The sequence below is a fragment of the Sarcophilus harrisii genome, chromosome 5 (assembly GCF_902635505.1).
Source record: "Sarcophilus harrisii chromosome 5, mSarHar1.11, whole genome shotgun sequence".
NCBI lineage: Eukaryota > Metazoa > Chordata > Mammalia > Dasyuromorphia > Dasyuridae > Sarcophilus > Sarcophilus harrisii.
The window spans coordinates 169,315,877-169,331,309 of record NC_045430.1 but is presented as its reverse complement, the minus strand read 5'-3'; the positions used below and the strand labels follow the sequence as shown (position 1 = coordinate 169,331,309).

At 36.3% G+C, this 15,433-nt stretch overlaps 1 protein-coding gene across 4 annotated transcripts in view; it reads right to left on the bottom strand.

Annotated features, from left to right (window-relative positions):
• Window positions 1–15,433, bottom strand: part of PTPRZ1 (protein tyrosine phosphatase receptor type Z1) — a 224,920-nt gene that overhangs the window by 9,606 nt on the left and 199,881 nt on the right. For all 4 annotated transcript variants that reach the window (XM_023504831.2, XM_031938920.1, XM_031938921.1 and 1 more), the window contains 3 exons: window positions 12,565–12,728; window positions 9,158–9,293; window positions 2,763–2,909 (listed from right to left, as the gene is read on the bottom strand). In XM_023504831.2, the coding sequence (XP_023360599.1) occupies window positions 2,763–2,909; window positions 9,158–9,293; window positions 12,565–12,728 (447 nt within the window). The remainder of the gene's footprint in view (window positions 1–2,762; window positions 2,910–9,157; window positions 9,294–12,564; window positions 12,729–15,433) is intronic.

The window sequence follows — 15,433 nt, the reverse complement described above, 5'->3', positions numbered from 1 at the left end:
CCCTCTGCTCTCATCCTATACTGTAGTTTGAAAATCAGTTGGGTGCTATTAAATTCATCAAATTCTGAATATGAAATTGAAATATGAAACAGATTACATGGTTTTATTTTAGTTTATAGCACTGCTTGGAATTAAAGAGGTAACACAGAGTAGATAGACTCAGACAATCTGAGTTTAAATTCTGATTTCTGCTATTTCCTCCCTATATGATTTCGGGCATTTCTTTTGAGCTCTCTGAGCTTTATTACTTGCCAAAAAAAAAAGAAAGAAAAAAGAAAAAGGAACAACAACAAGCAAAAACCTACAAGAATTTGGATGAGTTGATCTCTGAGGACTCTTTCAGCTCTTATTCCCATGAATCAGAGCCCTTGAAATCATTATTATAGTAAAAAAACAATTTTATTTTGCAGGTAGAGTTGTAAGGGGAGGGAGAGATACTATTCTGACATTCTATATTTTTGTTTATTTCTGCTTTGGAAGGAAACATGGATTCACATATTTTATAATAAAAAAGATTCCCCCCTTTTTCTTTCCTAGAATTCTATCTCAAAAGTCAGTCTGCAATTTAATATGGAAAGGAAAAACCTTTATTAAATATTCTCACGAGCTTTCCATTCAAACAAAAGATGAAAACACACAAAAAGGGCTTAGTTAGCCTCAGCATGTTGGGCTTTGAGTAAGTAAGAACTGTGTTCAATTCCTTCCTTTGACATTTATATGTTTATTAATGCATTGTTGATAAATTGGTGGAAAGAATTCTGCCAGTAGATGTAGATGTATTTGCAATAAGGGTCCTCTTTAAAGTCTGGAACTAACCATCTTGAATATACCAGATGAAACACTGAGTTGGTCACAATGTAGCTCTTTTCAAGAGGTAGAAGGGAAATCAAGTAGATTAAGGACGATTTGTTCTCCAGTTGTCAGGAGAAATAAGTGAACTTGCAGAGTTCCACTGAAAGAGACCTAAAAGTCACTCATTCAACCCAAACCTCACCCAGCCTTTGCTTGAAGCTCTCTTGAGGATGGGTCTTCTATTTCTAAGAGGAGTCTATTCTATTTTGGGCCAAGTCTACATCTAATTGCCTTGTTCAGTCCTTACACAAGGAAGATCTTAATTATCATAACTATTTCTTAGTAGACTTCCTCAGCAGCTAATGAGTTTCTCTTCCAGGGAGGTCTTCAAGGAGAAGATAGGTAATTTCTTGTCAGAGATGTAGCACAGGGAGGAGAATCTTGCTCAAGTGTTGGTTAGCCTCAATGTCCAACCAAGAAGTCTCTTTGAAATCATATGATTTTGTTGTGAGAATAAGGATTACTAAGGATTCAATTTTTAAGTCATGCACTTGTTGATTTATCACAAGTCTCACAAGTTCAGTGATTCTGCTTGAGTATAGACTCTATTTCTCTCTGTGAGGTGAGAAACAACCTTTTCTTAAATATCCAAAAATTCCTTTGCCCCTAGACAAACATAAGAAAGTAGCTTAATCAGGAGAAGGCAAATTTCAAAGGAGTTGGATGGTGGACAGTAAATATGGATAATTTTGTTGTTGTTTAGTCATTTCCAACTCTTCATGATCCCATTTGGGGCTTTTGGCAAAAATACCACAATGGTTCTCTGTTTCTTTCTCCACCTCATTTTACAGATGAGGAAACTGAGATAAACAGGGTTAAGTGACTTGCCCAGAGTCTCACAGCTACTTGTGAATTTGAATCCTAGACTTTTTAGACTCCAACTTAATAACTCAGTTGATCAATAAGCATTTATTAGGTAGTGCACTGTAAGCCCTGAAAATCCAAATCCACCCCCGTATCATTTACCATCATAATGATTCTTTTTGTAGTAAGATTTGCTTGAAAATATGCCATTTCTCTATGGAAGATTCTATGTTCCATTAAGGCAAAGAGTACAATCCATCTCTTAATATGTAGCTCTCTTAGTACCTAACACGGTGTTTTGCTCACAGTAGATACTTAATAAATGACTATGGAAAGGGATATAATCGAGGTTTTAATGAATCTTCCAAAATGTTCTTCTATCCCAGGATGATGTGAGTTATAGGGCATCCAGGAATGCCAACATGTTGGGCAGAAAAATAATATAAATAATATCCCATTCCATTTTCACTTCACACTAACCCTCCTCCCCCTATCCAACGTATTCCTTTGTTTCCAGTGGAGAAACCTGGAGTTTGAAGAACACATTGGGGGAGGAGATTCAATAAAGAAAGTTTGTTCCCTGGCACAATGTGTTGTGATAGGGTGCAGTGTAGAAGTCTGGGTCTGAAGAAGCTATTATTCTAGGAGAAAAAAGACAGACTAATTCTTGTCACTATATTTTGAGTCAGTCTCTTCATGGGATGTATGGATTTATTTTTCCTAAGAGGAACATGAATAGCCACGATCTTAGCTCTTATAGTAAGTGGTCTGGTTCTTTCAGAAGTAAAGAGTACTTGTAAAGTTGATATGACAGGTTACTCTCATTCCATCTATTCTTCCCTGTGCCCCTCTTTCCTGGACTGACTTGGCATTTATACAAGTCTGACTAAGGTTTCTGAAAAGAACTTTCTTCTCACACAAAAAAAGTTATGGATCTCCTTGAAATTGTCCCCGCGTCTCTGTTCCAAGTTGTTAAAAATGAAAATACAAAATACACGCCAATGATACTTAGTCCATGCTGGTGGCCTTGGAGATTAGAATGGTAGGAGACAAGAATATGGTGACTTTTTTTTTCCTTTGATAACTGGGTGTCCATAAGTACTCACCTTGAATTGCTTCTCGAGTCTCGTCTTTCCTGCTGGTCCAGGAATGAGAAGAGCATTGACATAGGCGTGCATATGACTGTCCAGCACCTCTGTTTCTTTACTAAGTATGGCTTCAACTAGTGCATCATGAATGAAGACGTATTGTTCCTGGAAAAAACAATGCAAAGCACCATTATCTTGTGCTCTCCCTGAACTTCCACAGTGTGCTTCATCTATAGGACAAAGGCTTTATAATTTTTTTTAAAGTTTGAAAATGAAAGCTCATAAGATCTCTTGGTAGGAAGTTAGATACAGGACTTCGGAAAAGACAGGAGAGAATGTTATATGTTCTTTATTCTTCTGCGTCCTCCTCCTACTTTTTCTATGTCATAAATGGGACAAAAATAATACTCTCTACAATCTTCTCTGACCATCCAAATTTTACTCTTCTTTCTAGACACTTCTAAAATCCTATTTCCTCCATGAAACGTTCCAAGAGTCCTAAAGTTCTCAATAATCATCCCCTTGTCTCAGATCTTGAAAAATTTATATTCTGTCCTGCATATTTTAATGTTTAACATTTTATCTCAGCTTGTGTGTGGGGTTTTGGGTTTTTTTGTTTTGTTTTGTTTTGTTTTTTTTTGGTCTTTTGTTTCTTGCTGAGGCAATTGGGGTTAAGTGATTTGCCCAGGGTCACACAGCTAGGAAGTATTAAGTATCTGAGGCAGGATTTGAACTCAAATCCTCCTGACTTCAGGGCCAGTGATCTGTCCACTGCCTCACGGACCTGCTCCTTTGTATTGTTTACTCACCATTTTGTGCAGTTTGTTTTAGCCAGTAGCACTCTTGACATTAATATGCTTAAAGACAAGGACTATAGCATAAGCCTAAACATGTACTAATAAGTACAGCTGTTAGAAAGCATTTTAAGTCTTACCAAGTGCTTTATATATATATTATGTTATCATTCCCATAATCCTGTCAGGTGAGAACTACAGGTATTATCTGTTTTATTTTTATCATTATTTTTGTGTGCATTCAATTTTTAAATTATTTTTAAAAGCATATACTTTTTAAAAATTTCCTTTTTTTTAGAAAAAGTTCCAAATTCATTCCATTCTCTTTTCCCCAAACCCATCTGAAAGGTAAGAAAAACAAAAGCTATAAATTGAAAAAAAACCTCATATTTATAAAATCTATTATATTGATGAAATAATGGAGACTCAGATTGGATAAGTTGCCCATGCCACCCAACAAGTAAAAGTCAGAGGATGGAGTTGATACCAGATTTCTCCTAATTCCAGATCATGCAAACTTTCTATTATACCTACTGGAGATTAATTTCATAAATTAAAAATAAATAAATATTTTTTAAAAGAGAAGAGTGTCTAAGGTACAGAAATCCACAGAAGTTGGGAGGTGGTTTTTTTCCAGGGCACATAGCCTGAGTCCAGAGCTTGAGAAAGCTCTAGGATGGCTGGAGATGGGTAGAAGCTGGGAGATGTTTCTCAGGGGTCTTGTCCTAGGGAGTGAGTACAAAATGCCGTGCTGCCAGAGATAGAACATAGGATGGAAGTGATGGAATTTGGGAGGCACTTCCCCACCTTTTCATTTATATAGCCATGCCCTTATATCAGGCCCTGTTCACTTTTAGTGATTGCTTGGGGTATTATAGCAGCCTTCCAATAGGTCTCTTGTTTCAAATCTCTACCCACAATAATCTTTGACTTAGCTGCCAAAATTTTAAAGTACAAGATCTGATTAAATCACCTCTCTCAGAAACTCAATAAACTCCAGTGACTTTTTATTATTTATACTCAAATAGAGACTTCCCTCTTTAGCATTTAAAGTTATTCACAACCTTGCCACCTCCTACTTTTTCATGCATTTTTTTCCACATTATTTCTCATCCTCACATCTTATAGTGTAGACAAATCAGATCACTTACTATTCTTTACACACACCACTCTTCCCATTCCCATGCCTTTGTACTGATTGCCTGCCATGCCATGTACTCCACTTTGTACACACACACACACACACCCGCAGACATTGCAAACATACTGTGCCATAGGGGTCTGGAGTCAAGAAGACTCTTTTTCCTGTGTTCAAATCTAACCTTAGACTCTTGCTTCTTATGTAACCTTGGCCAAGTCATTTCACCCTGTTTGCCTCAGTTTCCTTATGTGTAAAATGAGCTGGAGAAAAAAATAACAATGCACTCCAGTGTCTTTGCCAAGAAAACCCCAAATTAATTCTTGAAGAGTTGGATAACTGAAACCATTGAACAACATTTTATAGTATATGTACAAATTTATATGTCTGAATATATATTTTAAAAACAGATATTAGGGCAAAGATAGTTTCGCTTTTGTATTTATATTCCCTGGCTCACAGTTCATCTGATATGTGGTAAGTAGTTAATAAATGCTTGGGTGATTGATATAAATTGAGAGGTTGGTCTCTTTTGTAATGCCAGAGAAACTGAGGCAGGATAGAGATTAGAGAATTTTTAATAATTTATTTGAAAGGGAGAGACTGTGCTGGGGACATGCTGAACCCAGGGCTGATGTCCAAAGCATCCAGGAGCTAATATGTGCTTCCCATTAAGTATATATACACATATGGCTCTAAGCTATCAGGGGTAGACTGAGGCAGGGGCAGAGTCAGAGCACTGAGAGCTGGAATGGATTATCAGTCTGGTTCTGACAGGGTGGAGGAGGCATTCTGATAAATTGGGATGAAAGAATGGGGAAAGACAACCAATATTCTGATGATGTCTAAGATAGAAGGTCTTTCTCCTTATCTGAATCATCATGATTAGGAGGGAGAAATGGTGTTGCAGGATTGAGCAGAATAATTAGAAACTGAGGCAGAACAATTCATGGAAACTGAGTCAGGACAATTTAGGAAAACTGACTCAGGACAATTAAAAGGGAACTGTGGCACAATATCTTGCTCCTTTTGGAGGATTAGAACAATGGTCATTACTATTTCAAAAAAATGATTCATTCAGCCTTAAAAGTAATCCATGGTTAGACCCAGTATTCAGTCTCAATTCTTATTAATTAGCTGTATGGTCTTGTCAAATTACTTTATCTCAGTCAGGAAGGGGGTGGAACTAAAATGATGGAATGAAGCCAGAAGCTGCTCAAGCTTTCAAAAAACACATGAAACCAAGCATCTAAATGGGATAAACTGAGTGAAGACCTCTCATGGGAATGTGGCTTTGAACTATGCCCTAAGTGACTTGAGACTGCAATAACAAGATAGCTAAAAACCTGTAAGTATTTGATTGTCTTGGATGAACATTTCCCCTCCTGTTTTCCCCCCTTAATTAGCATTTAAGTACTTTTAAAAAAATGTTGATGGCTTTGGGAATTTAGATAATAATTCTCTCATCCAAGAATATTTGCTTATATAGCAGTTCTCTAGGGAAATTTAAATTAAGAGTTTGTTATTTACTAATATTCTTTTGTTTCTGGGATAGACTTCCTTGTTTAGAATGTAAGCCTAGACTCCCTCAGACAATGGGAGAGAAGGGACAGAATGTGTGTGTGTGGGGTCCTCCTGCATTCAGGGTCTATTTAATTTCATCTTTTGCAGTTTCTGCTTTTCACTCCTCTACTGACCTTGTCTGTTGGGAATTGCCCTTTCTTGTGAGATTGTAATAAATCCCTTTTTGCCTTTTATTTTTACCTCGAGTCTCTGATTATAATTTGGGTAAGGGTCACTATCTCATACACTTCTGAACAGAGGCTGATGGAATGAAACCATTCTCCAGCTCAATATAGATTGGAAAAAAAAACAAAAAACTTCAAGAAAGGTCAGTCTCATTGAAGTAAATAGTGAGACTCTGGGAAAGCTAGTGAGAGGGTGATAATCACAGCAGATCAGCTACTGAGACTCTCGGTCCTGGTTCAATAAAAGAGCAAACCAATAGGGCAGTTCCCATTGCACAGGAAACTTGGGGCAGCACCCCGTTTACCCCAGGAACAGAGCTTGACCATAAAAGTAAAAAAAAAAAAAAAAGGAAATACCAAATACCAAAAGAAAAAGAAAGAAAATCAGTGGAAAACAGAAAAGAACTTTGACCATAGAAAGCTACTATGGTGATAGGGAAGACCAAAATACCAACTCAGATGAGGACAAAATGTCCACAGAGGAAATCTCAAAGAATGATATGAATTGGTCTCAAGCCCAAAGAGGCTTCTTGGGAGTGCTCATAAAAGACTTTAAAAGGCAAATAAAAGAGATAGAAGAAAAGAAGAGAAAGGAAACAAGAGGTATGCTAGAGAAAATATGAAAAAGGAAGGTAATTCCTTAAAAATACAATTGGCCAAATGCAAGCAAAAAATCCACTGAAATAAACAATACCTTCAAAAGTAGAATTAACCAACTGGAAAAAAGAGAGATACAAAAACTAACTGAAGAAAGTTATTTAATTTCTTTAGGATTTAACAATCAATAAACATTTATTAAGTGACTTATGTGTTATGCTGTAATTTTACCAGATAGAAAAAAGTGAGTTTGATTAGGTGATTTCTAAGTATTCCCTCCCCAGTTCCAACCATTTAAGAAATTGGAGGCAGATGGGTAGAACACTGGACCTGGAATAAAAACACTTGAGTTCAATCTGGTTTCAGATATTTGCTAGCTATGTGATTGTGAACAAGTTATAATCTCTCTCCACCTCTATTTCCTCATCTGTAAAATGTATATAACAACTGTACTTATCTCCCATGAGATAGTACTTTGTAAAGCACACTATAAACCTCAAAGTGTAAGATTTATACTAGCTAATATTAGTATTAAAAATACAAAACTTCAGATAGATTGGCAATAAAACTGCTTATTTTTTCCCCAAGGCTTTAACCAGGAATTTGAATAAAGTAATATTGCCTACCCCATTAAATCCAAATTCATCATAATTTAGAAATGAAAGAAGTGAAGGAAAGGAAAATACACTGGTTTAATTCTATCCACAACATTGGTCAGTTGGTAATGTAAACAAATAGAAAGAGCAATGGATTTTGAATCAGAAAACCAGCCCTCAAATGTCTTGTCTTTTCTACTTAATGGTCACATGACTTTGGAAAAGTCATTTAATATTTTGGAGCCTCAGTTTCCTTAAATGTAAAATGAGGTTAGACTAGATACAAGGGTCCTCAAACTTTTTAAATAGGGGGCCAGTTCACTCTCCCTCAGACTTTTGGAGGGCCGGACTATAGTAAAAACAAAAACTTTGTTTTGTGGGCCTTTAAATAAAGAAACTTCATAGCCCTTGGTGAGGGGGATAATTGTCCTCAGCTGCTGTATCTGGCCCACGAGCTGTAGTTTGAGGACCCCTGGAGAAGGTCTCTCAAAGGCAGCTGAGTAGCACAAAGGATAAGGCACTGGGCTTGAGATCAAGAAGACCTGAATTCAAATCCTAGCCTAAAAGCTGTGTGACCCTGGGCAAGGCACTTAACCCCTTGTGACTCAGTTTCCACATCTGTAAAATGAGCTGGAGAAAGAAATGGCAAATCTCTTCAGTATCTTTGCCAAGAAAACCTCAAAGGGTGTCGTGAAGAGTCAGATATAACTGCAAAACAAACAACAAGATCCCTTCCAACTTTAAATTCTATGATATGTTTACATCAATATTAGGAGAGAGAAAGAAGCCATGTTGAGGAGTAGCAGTTTACTGCTCTTTGAATTATGATCCTTGCTGGCAAACCATTGCTAGGACTTATCTCTGAATTGTTGTTATTGGTGCTTCCTGTAGAAGCAATGAATCTGTACTGATCCACTTTCACCCCTAAACTTAATTTAAGAGATGACAAGTTAGGATAAGGAAAAGTCCCCCCCCCCAATTAACTCCATTATTACTCCATTATTTAGTGTTGTGTACAGTGTTTGTAAACAGAGGATATAAGTGATTATCATACAAAGTATCATACATACTGCTGGTATGTATCTGAGGTCACATTTGGATTCAGAGCTTCTTGACTCCAGACTCTGTGTTCTATCCATTGAGCCCACCTAGCTGCCTCTGACTCTGGAATATTAGATCACAAATCCCATACTAGATTAGATTAACAGTGTATCCAGCTTGGATAATTTCCTTTATAATAATGGCAAAACCAAAAAATAAATCGGTTCTTTAGTGATGTTCTGCAGTGTAGTAGAAAAGGGTTTAGTCTTAACTGGGTTGAATTTTATCTGTACTAATCTCCCATATTTTTCCAACAGCTACCTTGTGCAAGTCATTTAATTCTTACAAACCTCAGTTTTCTTATTGGTAACATGGAGACAATAATACAGTTTTTTCCCCCTAACTCCACAAAGTTGTTACCAAAATGTGCTTTGTAACCCTTCAAACATCATGGGAATACAAATTATCATTCAGAAATACTGAGATCATCCTTTCTTACCTCCGTCTGTACCAAGTAGTTTCTTTGCGAGCGTATGTGTTTCAGGAATCCAAATATGTTGACAGTTCCTTCGTGTTGGATTTGTTGCAACATGCTGTCTAACACAATGTATGTGCCTGTTCGTCCAACCCCAGCACTGAAGGGGACATAAAAACAAAGGAACACTTCAGAGAGAAGCATGAAAAATGAATTTGAACATAGGTCACAATTGGGCTGAAACTAGATGAATGATTTAGCTATCCACCATCAAAAAAGATTTAGCAATATGGACAAGCCTTCCAAATCCAAATGGATCATTTCACATATTTATACTGAAATAGTTGTTTGAATATGTCTACAAAGTTTTTTTTTTCCTACAGGAAACCTGATTCAGTTTATCATGGTGAGTTTTTTTTTTAATATATATACTTAGAGAAAATAAAAGCTTTAGTCTCATGCAGTACTGCTTTGGTTTCAAGAAGAAAAGGCCCATGTGTCAATATTACCAGGAAGATATGGTTGTGAAGGTTTCGGTATTAATAAAGCGTGGAATTTTATAAGCCCTTCTACTGAAAATGTCATTTCAGTCAGATCTCTGGAAATAAAGCCGAACTCCAAGTCATTTATAAAGGACCATTATCTATTGACTCCTTCAGAACCACTGCCAGAGGGACAGATTTATAGGAAAGGCTTCTTTTCAAATGCTCCCAAGAGGATGAAGTGCTAGAATGGAAAATCAGCACCTGTTCATACACAATAGCCTTCTACTTCTCTATTGCTCTGAAACAATCCCTGACCTTCAGAGCTATTTTTCAGGCATTTTTCTGAGTTTCTTCAGACTAGCTATCATCAGAACATCAGATTAAAGAGATCAAATAGTTCTCTCAAACTTTTTTTCTAAGTCTTTTCCTGAGATCAGAAATCATAAAGAGCTAAGTCATGGTTCAAAAGGAAATCATCACTGCCTTATGAAATATCAGTATCTTCTCATCAAAAATAGCACAAAGCCTGGGTCTTAATGTTTGCAGCCATGAAGCAGCAACTGAAAAATAAGCATGGAGAATCAAAAAGATTTATTTTTTTCTTCTTGCTAACAAACTATCCTACATATTCAGAAGTACAAGTTGGGAAACAAAGGGTCCTTGAGTAAAAATGAAATTTGTATACAGAAAACCTAAACAAAACCTAAAATGGCATATTGGAAAGAACTCTTGAAAAGGAACAGGAAACTCTGGAGTTTTTAGCTCCAGCTCTGCTTGGGCAGCTCATTCTCCTCTGTGCCTCAGTTTCTTCATATAAGCTTTTTAAAGAAATAGAGGTGAACCCTACACTATAAATTTCTTGAAGGAAAAGAAAAAAATAGATAATAAATATAATCTATTAAAAACAGATAATATATAAAATAAAATAGATAAAAGATAGATAATAGATAAAATAGATAAAAATCTTCTATTTTGTTATCCCTTTAACTCCTAGAACAATGGCTTATACATGCCAGTCACTCAATAATTTCATTAAACTATGCAAAAATAATTTATTAAGAATCTAGCAAGACACTGTGGTAGGCAATGGTGATATAGGGGTAAGCTTGCCCTTCAAAGCACTTTCCATCAGAGGAATATAATAAGAACATGGAGAAGAAACACAAATCATGCTTTCAGCATGTGAAAAAATAAACCTCTGTGTGTCTATGAGAACATTAACCCCTTGGAGTATCATCTGAGCTGGTCCTTGAAGGGTGATACAAGGCATTCCAAAAAATAGCAGCGAAATGGAAAACACTGCAACTAAGTGGACAACCAGTGCAAAAGCACCAAGAAACAAGAAACTAGGAGAACAGCAAATAGGCCAGTTTACCTAGAATGTAGAATGGCTAAAGAGAGTAAAATGAACAGTCTGGAAAAATAGGCTGGAGAGTTTTAAATGTTACTCTTTGCCTACCCTCTGTCTCCTCCCCTGAAAAAATGAAATATTTGGAATTTAGCCTAGACCAAAAAGAATCCCCTGAAATTGGAGCAGGGGACTGAAATGGTTAGATTTGCTCTGAAGAAATGAATTAATATTATTATACTTACCTTATAGAGTTATGAAGATAAGTTGAAGTGCAATGAACTAATTATTATACATGAAATTATTAAAAAAATTACACATACCCTTTGATCCAGCAGTGTTACTACTGGGCTTATATCCCAAAGAGATCATAAAGAAGGGAAAGGGACCTGTATGTGCACGAATGTTTATGGCAGCCCTCTTTGTAGTGGCTAGAAACTGGAAACTGAGTGGATGCCCATCAGTTGGAGAATGGCTGAATAAATTGTGGTATATGAATATTATGGAATATTATTGTTCTGTAAGAAATGACCAAACAGGATGATTTCATAAAGGCCTGGAGAGACTTACACGAACTGATGCTGAGTGAAATGAATAGGACCAGGAGATCACTATATACTTCAACAACAATACTATATGATGACCAGTTCTGATGGCCCTGGCCATCCTCAGCAATGAGATCAACCAAATCATTTCCAATGGAGCAGTAATGAACTGAACCAGCTACGCCCAGAGAAAGAACTCTGGGAGATGACTAAAAACCATTACATTGAATTCCCAATCCCTATATTTATGCCCACCTGCATTTTTGATTTCCTTCACAAGCTAATTGTACAATATTTCGGAGTCTGATTCTTTTTGTACAGCAAAATAATAATTTGGTCATGTATACTTAAAAAAATTATAAAAAGTAATATGATATTTTCATAGAACAAAAACTCGACTCTAGGCAAGCCAATCTCTTAATGATAGATGATATAAATATATCTGTCTATAGAGAAATAGCACAATCACTCTTCTATATACAAGCAGTATAAACATACAAATACATACACACATGAAAATTGGCTTACCCAAAGCCATGTTTGTATGTATGAATATGTGTGTGTATCTATCTATCTATCTATCTATCTATCTATACATACACACACACATATATATTATATGTAGAAAGAAAGAGAGGCAGGGAGAGAGATTCACACATGATTTTGGGTTACCCTATCTCACCCAGTTAGAAGATATAGTGACTACTCATGTATTGATTGGCACAAAAGCTTTGACACACTCTGTTTCTGACGGGGGCCCCTCTGTAAGCATTTTGATACTGGACTTAGTGCAGTCACCTAATCTGCTTTAGCCCTAATGTAATTCAGAATGAATTCAGAATGAACTCTAATACACCAGCCTCAGTCTCCCAAAGATTACAGGCAGGTGTTGATAATGGAAATTTAAGAGATCATATATTTTTACTTATTTCACTGAGTGTAGAAAATCACATACTTTTTGAATAAAATTTTATTGAAACAGCTTTCTTTTTTTGAAACATAAGTACTCATATGGTTTCAGAATAAGACATTTTTATTGCTTTTAAAACTTACCTACAGTGTACAACAACAGGTCCCACTGCGTGTCGTTTAGCATGTGATGCCTTCCGTACAAATGTGAGCACTGGCAAAGTATACTCCGGGACCCCCATGTCAGGCCATTGAGTATAGTGATATTGGGTTACCAAACGGCCAGTTGGTCGTCCTTTTTGGGAACCCTTAAAGAATAAATAAGGGTTAAAAACAATCATATGTATGATGAATTCCTTAGCCCAGACACGTCCATTTCTCTTTCTAGGAAACACATTATGTCACTTCATATATTTTCTGAAAAGTTGGTTTCTGCCTAACTTAACATCTCCCAGAACAAATACATATAATATTATATATATATATATATATATATATATATATATATATATAATCACTCGGTGTTAAGAAAGCATTAAATTCACTGTAAAACTGCACCCACTCTAAGTGATTCCTTTATGAGCTTTAACTTTTCTTTTGAATCAAGAAGGAAACAATATGATTTCTGAACTAGCAAATTAGCCATGTTCCTGGATGCTTTAAATAAGTAAACCTTGCTGGAGTTTTCAAGTTCAAGAACAAGAAACAATGCAAGCTGGAAGCTGCCTGTGGAGCTTTCAGTGGCTTGTCTTTGCTAGGTATCTTTGAAGGAGAATTACTTGACTACTAGGGGGCACTGCATCCATCAAGGAGAAAAGACAATTGAGAAAGCCACAGATACAGAAAGGCAGTTACTTAAAAGAGGAAGTAACTTTAAAGAAAAGGACCCCTAGGCAACAGAGAAAAGAGTTGAATCAGAAAACAGAACTGATCTTGAGATCCCTGCTGAGGAATATGTTCAGTAAAGATAATATTATACTCACAGGAAGCTTTGTGAGCACTCTGTTAAGAGAGAAAGGACATACTTAATTGCTTTGGCCACATGTGTTTCTTTTACATGTACCACATTGCCCATTATTCTAAGTGGGAGTCTATACTTCCTGGGGTTTCTGTGGTTTTGTGGCAGAGTGTCAAGATTTATGTAGGGAAATGTTTTGTAATTCTTTTTACTCTACCAGTTTAGTAAATGCTGTTTGCTAAGAGCTAATTGTGTCTACAGGCTGTTTATAGGGGCACATGGACTGAGTGTTAAGATGTTAGAACTTCAGGGTTACATCTAAAATCCAACTGAGCAACCCATGAACTAGAGATCCAACACTTGACTCTGAGCATAAACTGGAGGAGCAGACTCGAAGAGATGAGACTCTTCTGTTTTCTTTCTAGATTGAACTATTCAAATGATCCCCTAAACCTGCTCTCTTCTCATTGCTCTCTAGGTACAGGAAATCCTTCTCATTATTATTCTTTGCTCCTTGTCATTTTCCTCATTCAAGGTCCTCCTCCATGAAGTTTTCCCTGATTACTCCCAGCAAGATACCATATTTTCTCTCCTTATATCTCTCATAGCATTATGAGCCTCTCCTGTGTCATTTTCATTCTATTTTTTGCATTATAATACATGTTTTTGTGTATATTGTACCAGGTCTAACTAGAATAATAATAACTAGCATTTATATAGCTCTTTAATGTTTACAAAGTAGTTTTCTTGTTAACTCACTTTAACCTTATAACAATCCTATGAGGTAAGTGCCATTGTTATCCCATTTTATAGATGTGGAAACTAAAGCTGAGAAATAAACATACCTAGAGTCACATAGCTAGTAATTGTCTGAGGCAGCATTTGAACTCAGATCTTCCTGATTTCAAATCCCACAACCTATCCATTACAACATCTAGAGGCCTCTATGAACTTATAAATTCCATCAGTTTAAGAATTATTAATCTTGATATTCTCTAGTACCTTTTGTAGTTCTTTTTGCACAAAGTAAATATGTAATAAAGATTATGTGGATTTCAATGGTGCTTTATATAAATTGTCAGATTTGGAAAGAGATCAGATGTACATTCCCTGAAACTCCCCTCTTCTTTTATGCTCCAATCTTTTGTGTTAGATGCTGGGGTTTGGTTAGGATTCTGTTATGATCATCACTCACTACGTGTGTTGAACTGGTCACAGTCTTGTGAGGAATTGGGAATTCCCACTGCATTCCCCCATTTGTAGAATTGTTGTGTGAACTCAGTGTTAATCCTGCTCTGAGAACCTTGGCTAGTGAGGATAGAACAAGGACTTCCAAAGTATGCTATTCATTACTTTGACTTCTTTCAATATTAATCTAGTTTTATGCCCATTCACATTAAAAAAATCAAACATAGCAATAAACAGAGAGCTGTTCATACCTAGAGTTTAAACCTCACAAAGTGAACTCTTTATAAGAAAATAGCCTTCAGCTCACATTGATCGATTGGCTTTTTAAAGTATCACTTATAGTTCAAAGAACAAGGGACAACAGCACTCTGAATTTTTTCACATTCATTTCATGTGTGCATACATTGTTTCCTATAATTAGAATAGAAACTTCGGAACTACTTCCCATACTTTTATAACTTCCATGTTGCCTAGTACAGTGTTGAGTAGTGATCAGTAAGCAACTATTGAATTAAATGGCTTGATTATTCTCCACTAATCTCCACCTAGTCCTTTCTGCTTTGATGACAGGAAAGAGAAGGGATTCTTAACCCAAGTTAACACTTAGGCAGTCTTGTACCCATCCTTGGAATAATGCTTTTCAATTCATAAAATAAAATATATAGGATTACAAATGAAACCAATTTTATTGAGATATACTGCTATCAACGGGGCAGTCAGATGGTGTAGTGGATGACCTCAGTACAAATCCAACCTTAGACACTTAACACTTACTGTGTGACCCTAAATGCCTTGGAGAGAGAAGAATTACACTTAGCAAAATATTAAAAAAAAATATTCACAACTCCAAGTGAAGAATTCCTATCC